This window comes from Ursus maritimus, unplaced genomic scaffold, assembly GCF_017311325.1.
Source record: "Ursus maritimus isolate PB19 unplaced genomic scaffold, ASM1731132v1 scaffold_11, whole genome shotgun sequence".
Taxonomy (NCBI): Eukaryota; Metazoa; Chordata; class Mammalia; order Carnivora; family Ursidae; genus Ursus; species Ursus maritimus.
In genome coordinates, this window is record NW_024423453.1 from 15,983,825 (window position 1) to 15,994,476 (window position 10,652).

The following is a 10,652-nucleotide window of genomic DNA, read 5'->3' on the forward strand; positions in this document are numbered from 1 at the left end:
TTGACTGTAGCAACTTCCTACTAGGCATATGTCCAGAGGCAAGGGAAACAAAAACAAAAATGAACTATTGGGGCTTCATCAAAATAAAAAGCTGCACAGTGAAAGAAACAACCAAGAGGCAGTTTACAGAATGGGGGAAGATAATTGCAAATGACATATCAGATAAAGTGTTAGTATCCAAAATATATAGAAACTTATCAAACTTATCAAAACCCAAACAAAAAATCCAGTCAAACGGGCAGAAGACAGGAATAGACAGTTTTCCAAAGTAGACATCCATAGGGCCAACAGATACATGAAAAGATGCTCAACATCACTCATCATCATGGAAATCAAAACCACAATGAAATACCACCTCAGACCTGTCAGAATGGCTAAAAGTAACAACACAGGAAGCAACAAATGTTGGTGAGGATGTGGAGAAAGGGGAGCCCTCTTACACTATGGGAATGCAAACTGGTGCAGCCGCTCTGGAAAACAGGATGGAGGTTCCTCAGAAAGTTGAAAATAGAACTACCCTATGATCCAGCAATTGCACTACTAGGTATTTACCCAAAGAATCAAAAATACTGATTCAAAGGGGCACATGATATTTATAGCAGCATTATCAATAAGAGCTAAATTATGGAAAGAGTCCAGATGCCCATTGACTGATGAATGGATGAAGAAGATGGGGTGTGTGTATATCTATATCTATAAAATGGATATATATTATATAATGGAATATTACCACCAAAAAGAATGAAATCTTGCCATTTGCAACAACATGAATGGAGCTAGATTGTATTATGCTAAGCAAAAGAAGAGAAAGAAATTCCATATGATTTCACTCATGTGGAATTAAGAAACAACAGAGGAACATAAGGGAAGGGAAAAAAGAGGGAAGCAAACCATAAAAGACTCTTAACTACAGAGAACAAACTGAGAATTGCTGGTGAGAGGTGGGTGGGGGGATGGGCTAAATGGATGATGGGTATTAAGGAGGGCACTTGTATTGAACACTGGGTGTTATATGTAAGTTATGAATCACTAAATTCTACTCCTGAAACCAATATTACATGATGTTACCTAGAATTTAAATAAAAATTTGGGAAAAGAAAGAAAAGAAAAATGATATGTTTAAAGTGCTGAAAGAAAAACTTGGCAACCAAGAATTCTATAGCAAGATAATTCTTCAAAGCAAAATTTAAAAATCTCCAGGCAGACAAAAATTAAGAAAATTTGTTAGCAGAACTTCCCTAAAAGGAATTCCAAAGGAAGTCCTTGAAGCTTGGAAGAAATTACAACCAGCTGACACATAAATCTATAGGAAGGAATAAAGAATACTGAAAGTGGTAATTATGGGGGTAAATATATAAGGGGGTGTGTATGTATGTGTGTTTCCTCTTATTTTTTTTAAAAAATGGAAGTTCTTTAAAACAATTTTAACAGTGTATTATTGATTTTGTAACAAAGGTAGATGCAATATCAACAGCAATAGTGTAACAAAGGACAGAGAAAGAAATCAGTCATTATTGGAACAGAGGTACTGTATTTTACCAGATTGTCAGTTTGAATCTGAACAGAGGCATATTGTAATTCCTAAAGTAACCATGAAGAAAATAACTGGAAAACTACATACAAAATATCAACACACGAATTAAAATGGTGTATTAAAATTCATTTTTAAAAAGACTAGAAGGCAATAAGGAGGAAGCAGAAAAATAAAAGACATAGGACTTGGAAAATTAGTGACATGGCCGACAAGAATCCACTATACCAATAATCATTAGATTTTATTAGACTAAATGCTCCAAAGAAAAGGCAGAGCTCATCAGATTGGGTTAAAAAAAAAAAAGAAAAGCAAGATCCAACTATATGCCGTTTGCAGGAAACACGTGAAATTCAAAAACAAAAAGTTGAAAGTAAAAGGATGAAAAAAACATGCAAACAGCAATAAAGATAACTGAAGTGTTTATATTAACATCAGACATAGGTTAAGATGAGAAATATTACAAGACGGCAACATTTTATAGTGGGAAAAAAGGCTAATACATTGAAACATCTAACAAATAGTTACATAATAACCGCACGTGTTAGTAACAACAGAACCCCAAAATACACAAGCCAAATCGGACAGAATTGAAAGGTGAAATAGATAATTCTACGATTATAGTAGGAGGTTTTAATAGTCTTGTTTCAGCAGTTGATAATACAACTAGACAGAAAATAAGAATTTAGAAGGCTTAAATATCACTGCCAACCAAACTGGCCTATATGAAACACTACATAATAGAATACACAGTATTTTCAAGTACACATGGAACATTCTCCAGTATTGGCAATAAAACAAGTCTCAATAAGTTTAAAAGGATTAAAATCAGACAAAGTATGTTCTTAACCACTGTGGAATTAAATTAGAAATCAACAGTGGACTGATCTTTGGTAAAGCAGGAAAAAACATCCAGTGGAAAAAAGACAGTCTCTTCAATAAATGATGCTGGGAAAATTGGAGCTACATGCAAAAGAATGAAACTTGACCACTCTCTCACACCATACACAAAGATAAACTCTAAATGGATGAAAGACCTCGATGTGAGACAGGAATCCATCAAAATCCTAGAGGAGAGCATAGGCAGCAACCTCTACGACATCGGCCACAGCAACCTTTTTCACGACACATCTCCAAAGGCAAGAGAAACAAAAGATAAAATAACTTGTGGGACTTCATCAAGATAAAAAGCTTCTGCACAGCCAAGGAAACAGTCAAAAAAACTAAGAGGCAGCCCACGGAATGGGAGAATATATTTGCAAATGATGCTACAGATAAAAGATTGGTATCCAAGATCTACAAAGAACTTCTCAACTCAATACACGAGAAACAAATAAATCATAAAATGGGCAGAAGATATGAACAGACACTTTTCCAATGAAGACATACAAATGGCTAACAGACACATGAAAAAATGTTCAAAATCATTAGCCATCAGGGAAATTCAAATCAAAACCACACTAAGATACCACCTTGCGCCAGTTAGAGTGGCAAAAATTGACAAGGCAAGAAACAAAAATTGTTGGAGAGGATGTGGAGAAAGGGGAATCCCTCCTACATTGTTGGTGGGAATGCGAGTTGGTACAGCCACTCTGGAAAACAGTGTGGAGGTCCCTTAAAAAGTTAAAAATTGAGCTACCCTATGACCCAGCCATTGCACTACTGGGTATTTACCCCAAAGATACAGACCTAGAGAAGAGAAGGGCCATATGCACCCCAATGTTCATAGCAGCATTATCCACAATAGCTAAATCGTGGAAGGAGCCGAGATGCCCTTCAACAGATGACTGGATTAAGAAGACGTGGTCCATATATACAATGGAATATTACTCAGCTATCAGAACGAATTCTCAACATTTGCTGCAACATGGATGGCACTGGAGGAGATAATGCTAAGTGAAATAAGTCAAGCAGAGAAAGACAATTATATGGTTTCTCTCATCTATGGAACATAAAAACTAGGAAGATCGGTAGAAGAAAGGGATAAAGAAAAGGGGGGTGATAATCAGAAGGGGGAATGAAGCAAGAGACTATGGACTGTGAGAAACAAACTGAGGGCTTCAGAGGAGAGGTGAGTGGGGGAATGGGATAGGCTGGTGTTGGGTAGTAAGGAGGGCACGTACTGCATGGTGCACTGGATATTACATGCAACTAATGAATCACCGAACTTTACATCAAAAACCAGGGATGTACTGTATGGTGAATAACATAATAAAAATATTATTTTGAAAAAAAAACAAGGTAAAAATCAACAGTGGAATGAAATCTGGAAAGTTATCCGTTTGAGAATTAAACAGCTTAACTTCTGAATAACGTGTGAGTCAAAGAAGAAATTATAAACAAATTAAAGAATATCTTCAACTGAATGAAAATACAACACATTAAAATTTGTGGCATATAACTGAAGGAGTGGTTAGAAATCTATAGCTTTAATCACTTCCTTAGGAAGGAAGAAAATTGTAGAATCAGTTATTTGAGCTTCCACTTGAGATGTTAGGAGAAGAGCAAATTAAAAGAGAGAAGGAATAATATAAAATAGTATAGAAATCAGTGAACTAGAAAAGAGAAATCAATGAAATCAAAAGTTGATTCACTAAAAAAAAATCAACATTGATAATCCTTTAGACTAACTGATAAAATAGTAAGGGATAACACAAGCGATCAAAATTTGGAATGAAAGAAGGGTCATCATTACAGACCCCAAAGAGCTAAAATAATTCTAAGGGAATATTGTAAACAATCTTTTGTCAAAAAATTAGATGAGTTTGATGAACCCATTTCTAAAAAGATATAAATTATAAAATGTGACTAAAGAGAATATCCAAACTGAACTAATGTAGTTGAATTATTAATTTAAATTCTTTTCCTAAAAAGAGAGACAAACCAAGACAGACTCTTAATTATAGAGAGCAAACGGATGGTTACCAGAGGGCTTGGAGGGTATGGGTTAAATAGATGATGAGGATTAAGGAGTGCACTTGTCTTGATGAGCACCAAGTCATGTATGGAATTGTTGAATTGCTATACTGAATACCTGAGACTAATATAACCCTGCATGTTAACTGGAATTAAAATAAAAAATTATTTCCCTAAAGAAAAACAGAGCGCAAATATAGCTTTACTGGTAAATTCTATTAAACATACACGCAAAAAAAAAAAAAAATACAAATCCTACAAAAACTCTTTCATAAAATAGAGAACGCTTGCTAACTTTTATGAGGTCACTATAACCCTGATACCAAAACAGGATTAAAACATCACCAAAAAATGAAGACTACAAACCCTTATCACTCAGGTACATAAATACAAAATTCTTAAGATATTGGCGAAGTCAATCCAGCAACCCATAAAAAGGATTATAACATCATGACAAAGGAGGTTTGTTCTAGGAATGCAATGTTGATTTAACATCAGAAAATTATTTGATGTACTATCATTATATGAATAGATTCAAGTACAGAACCCACATAATTACCTCAAAAGGTAAAAAACGTATTTCACAAAATCCAACAGCTATTCATGATAAAAATCCTGAATAAGAAATAGAAGTAAATTTCCTCAAATGAAGAACCTACCACTGACATCATACTTAATGGTGAAAGAATACTCTTCCCCGCCCCCCCGGCCCAAGATTAGCAGGATGTCTGCTCTCATCATTTCCATTCAACATTGTTCTGTAGGTCCTAGTAAGTTCAGCAAGTCAAGAAAAAGAAAAGTCGTTGAGACTGGAAAGGAACAGAGAAACTTCTTAACTCTAAGTAATGTAATCTTGTATGCAAAATGTCTTGTGGAATCTAACAAAAACGACTACTATCATATGTGAATTTAGTACACAGTATAAGGACAATGTAGAAAAATAAATTATAAACATATGTATTTATATATATATGGAATAATATATATGGAATTATATATATATATGGAATGAACACTCTAAAATTAAAATTGGGAAATTGTTTTCTCCAGAATAGCATAAAAATGCTTATTAGCAATGAATTAAAAAAAATAAGTACAAGATCTATACACTGAAAATGATGAAACATTGCTGAGAGTAATTGACCTAAATAAATGGAGAGATGTACCATTTCATGGGTTGGAAAATTAGATATTGTGAGGATGTCACTTCTCTCCAAATTAACCTATGGATTCAAAGCAAACTCTTACTAGAATCCCAAGCTTTGTGTAGAAATTGATGAGCTGATTCTGATCAAAATTGATGTATAAATCCAATGGACATAGAAGAACCAAAGGTAGATTTACCCTACCTAGTTTACAAAATTTCTCATAAAGCCTCAGTAGTCAAGACAATGTATTGATATAATGATAGACATATAGATCACTGGAACAGAAAAAGTCAGAAATTAACCCATACACTTATGTTAATTTTGTATAAAAGTGCCAAGGTAACTTAATGGGAGAAAGAATAGTCTTTTTAGTAAATGGTGCTGGAACTGTTGAATATCTGTGGACAAAAAAAAAAAAAAAAAAAAAAAATTAGACTCATATCAGTCATACCAAAAAAAACCTTAAAATAGATCATATATCTAAGAGGGCTAAAACTATAAAACTGCCAAAGAAAATGTCAAAATATGTGTATTCTTAGGTTAGGAAACAGTTTCTTAGATGTGATGCCAAAAGCGCAAACTGTAAAAGAAAAAATTCATCATTTGGACTCCAGAATTTAAAACTGGCTTTTCGAAAGTCATCATTAAGAAAATGAAAATACAAGCCATAGAGTGGAAGAAAAAACTGACAAATCATATATCTGATAAAGGTCTTGGATCTGTAATAATATATAATGAACTCTTACAACTCAGTATTAAAAAAAAAAAACACCCGGTTTTTAAAAGTAGCAAAGAATATATACAAATGGCTAATACTCTGTAAAAGATGCTCAGCCTCGTTGTTAATTAGGTGTTGATGATACTACTGCTTATCTACTAAAATCCAAAACACTATATACTAGGTGTTGTTGCAGAGAAGCTGGAGACCTCTTGCACTTCTGATGAGAATAGTATGGTCTCTTTGGAAAACAGTCTGGCAATCTCTTACAAATGTAATCATATAGTTACCATGTGATCCGGCACTGGTATCTGTCCAGGAGGAACAAAAACATATCCACACAAGACTTGTACATAAATGTTTACAGCAGCATTATTCATAAATAGCCAAAAACTGGAAACATTCAGTTGTTCATCAGTTGGTGAATGCATAAACGATGTGGCAAATCCATATGATGGATACTAATCAGCAATAAAATAAATCAAACTACAAGTACATCAAACAACATGAATGAATCTGAAAGCATTATGCTAATCAAAACAAGCCTGACACAAAAGAGTTCATATTGTGTTCATCAATTTTTATGAAATTTCTAGAAAAAGCAAAACTCTAAAGACGAAGTAGATAGATTCATGGTTGGCAGGAGCTGGGAGTACAGAATGGACGGCAGATGGGCACAGTGGAACTTTCTTGCAGGTCATGGAATTATTTTACAACTTGACTATAGGATGGTTGCATATCTTTATAAATTTATTAAAAATCATCAAACTGTATATTTGCAGTGAGTGCATTTATGGTATGTAATTATACTTCAGTAAAGCCGTCTTAAAAGTTCGTCTGTATGTTCATTTATAAAAAATAAACCAAAATGATGGTAGTTATCTATTGTTCAGGGATTATAGGCAGTTTTTATTTTCTTCTTTATATTTTCTCTACTTTCCAAGTTTTCTGTAATGTGTATGATTATTTTAATTAAAAATGTTGCAAACAAAAATTGTCTATAAGGAGTGTTGGAAAGGAAAATGTTTAATTTCAAAAATAATGAGAAAAATAGGAATTCAAAAATACTTTCAATAATTTTTAAAATGTCAAACTAGAGAAGCAAGATTAGGGCTACTTTTCATAAGCCAAATTCTGCCTATATTCTATAATTCAATTTTTTTTCTTTCTATAGTGTATGTCTGGATCCTATCAAGAAGCTAAAACTTTGCTGAAATCCTACTTGCAGCAACATGGCTATGGCTCCTGGATTGTGAAATCTCCCTGTATAGAGCAATTTAGTATGTGATTTAGGCAATCCATTGTCATATTAAAAATCTTTTATTTTTTGGTGTCTTTGACTAGTAAATATATTTTAAAAATTTTGGTGGCTTTCAGCTTTCAAAACCAGAGTCTTGCAACAGCAGTGCCCAGAAATTGCTGAAAATAATAATTTACATTAAAATATTGTGGGTTTTTTTGTGGCTTTTTTTGGAAAAATTATTACCTGAGTCATTATGCAGCCATTTTGCATTTATTTTTACAGGCATTATAAAGCCACTGCCCTTTTTGTAATTTAAAAGAAAATTTCTTTTAAGTTTTGCTTTAAAGCTATCTATTTAGCAAATATATTCAACATTGTTTCTGGGTATCTCACGCAGGTTGTTTCTTTTTTAATTAAAAATAGAATCCAGGAATACAAATAATAGTTTTTGCTCATTTGTTGGTTAATTCAACAAACATTTGAGTACCTAATATTTGCTAATCACCATGCTTGTGTGATAATGAAAAATAGCAACTAGAGCACCATTTCTCATGTCCAAGAAATTTATGAATGCAAACTGCTTATATACATGCAGAAAAATGTTAGCCATGTTAGAGAATAATTTCTTAAATTAGTTATTCTGATTAAAGGTCATCATAAATGCTTTAAATAAGATTGAACATTTTCAAGTGATGTGTAAGATCCATCCAAATGTGATTTAATATTTATAATTTCAATAAGTAGGGATTTCTTAATCAACAAAAGATAACTTGGCTTTACAGTTACATTTGTTTATACAGTGATTAGATCAAAAAAGAAAGTTTAGTTATACTTGAGTTAGGCTATATATCTTCAGTGAAACTGAGTTTGTTCCATACTTCAGCCTCTTCAACCTACCTATTCCTTAGTTTCAATCACAGATGAATTAAACATTATTGGTCTCAGGCTTTGTTCCTCTTAGCTTGGGTCTTTATAATCTTTGATGAGGTCGATATAGGTTTTTTGTTTTATTCTGTCTATTCGAAAAGTATCTTTGCAAGATTGAAATTGATACTAGTTGTTGCCATTCTTTGTTCAGAGATAGAAGCTTGATATAAAAGACTCTAGACTGCCCTACATCAAAAGCAGTAATGCTTATTGCCTCTTTTATGTATTATGGTTGTATAAGATATTTTTCTTGAAGAAAAGCAAACTTTAAATTCCAACTTCTAAACTTCAACTTTTAAAATTGTACAAAAGCCATTAAACTAGTTACGTCTAAATTTAAGTCCTCTTTTAGCTCTCAGGTTCTGTTATCCGAGATAAACATTAAAGGATAGATAAAAATTGAGAAGGCTAAAATGAGAGAGAGGATATATTCCAGTTGGAAATAATAAAGCAAAAATTGGATAGGAAATATTACCGTGTTTGAGCCTAGTTTATAGAACACTGGATGGAAAAGTTGAGGGTTGAGTCTAGCAGATGTTCTCATTTGGGTAGTCAGAAGGGAACCCTTGAAGGATTTTGTGTAGGAAAGTGACATACATTAAGACACCATTCCACAACATTTTTTGTTTACTTATTATGGTAATTCCCAAACATACAAAAATAGAATAGTAAATGAATCCCCATGTACCCATCACCCAACTTCAATAATTATTAAAACATAGCAGTCTTATTTTGTATATATCTCCCCATGCTGGATTATGTTAGAACAAATGCCAGACAAGTTATTTCTTTTTTGTTTTAGTTTTATTTTTTTTAAGTTTTTATTTAGATTCCAGTTAGTTAACATACAGTGTAATATTAGTTTCAGGTGCACAATATAGTGATTGAACACTTCCATATATCACCTGGTGCTCAGCACAAGTGCACTTCTTAGTCCCCATCTCCTATTTCACCCATTTTCCCACCCACTTCCCTCTGGTAACCATCAGTTCTTTCTCTAGAGTTGAGTCTGTTTCTTGGTTTCTCTCTCTCCTCTGAAAATACTTTGATACACATCCATGAAACATAAGAACTCTTTAATACACACACACATACACATATACACACACGTATTGCAGCAATTCAGTTAGCACACCTTAAAAATTAATAGTAATCCTCCCAATATCTCTTAAGTGTTGTATAGATTGTTGGAATCAAGATCAAAATCAACATCCATATGTTGGAATTTGTGTGTTAAATATCTGTTAATCTATAGATTTTCTCTGGCTTTTTTTTCTTTTTTTAATTAGTACCTTAAAAAAACTGCGTTCTTAGTGGAGTCTTCCACAATCTCATATTTACTGCTTACATTTCCATGATGTCATTTAGTGTGTTTCTTTGTGACCTGTATTTCCAGAAATCAATAGTTGAATCTAGAGGCTTTTCAAATAGAGGTTCAATTTTTTTAGCAAGAATATGTCATAGGTAGTATTGTGTACATTCATCACAAGACGCACAATGTGTGGGATGTCTCTTTTTGTAATACTAGCAGTCATTGATCATTGCCCAGTTCCGTTATTTTATTAGGGATTGCAGGTGATAAATTATCTGATTAGATGAAATGCTTCCGTTAAAAGAAATGTTTGCTTATAGATGATTTGATGACCTGGGGCATAGTTGGTACAAAGGCTAGATTGTTTCTCTGTCTTTAGATTTTTGAAATGGTTGGTTCCCTGTCATTTTTTAAAGTTCACCAGTGAGAATTTTTTTCAGTATCATTATGAGTTTAAACATATTTGTGTTTCACTCATTACAATTCATATTTTTCTCTTGTGTCAGTAAGAACCTATTCTAAACCTCTCAGTGTTGTTCTTCTAGTTGATGTTTCTAATGCTCTTTTAAGTAATATCATTTTGTATGTTTTATTTTCTATTTGTTGCTGACATATAAACATAAAACTACTTTTTTATGTTGGCCTTATATCCAGTGCTCCTGCTAAATTAATTCTAATAGCAGGAGCACTTTTTGGATTTTCTTTATACGCAGTCACATCATATGCGGATAATGACAGGTTTATTTCTTCTGATCCAATCTTTATCTTCTAATTTCTTTTTCTTGTTTTTTTTGTTTTTTTTGGTTTTTTTTTGTACTGGCTATAGCTTCCCAGTACAATGTGAGTAGAAGTAGTTT

At 33.0% G+C, this 10,652-nt stretch overlaps 1 protein-coding gene across 2 annotated transcripts in view; it reads left to right on the plus strand.

Annotated features, from left to right (window-relative positions):
• The window catches only part of ADAD1 (adenosine deaminase domain containing 1), a 47,603-nt gene extending 40,002 nt beyond the window's left edge, over nt 1–7,601 (plus strand). For both annotated transcript variants that reach the window (XM_008689487.1, XM_008689488.1), the window contains exon 11: nt 7,488–7,601. In XM_008689487.1, coding sequence (XP_008687709.1) covers nt 7,488–7,601 — 114 coding nt within the window. The remainder of the gene's footprint in view (nt 1–7,487) is intronic.
• The last annotated feature ends 3,051 nt before the right edge of the window (nt 7,602–10,652 follow it).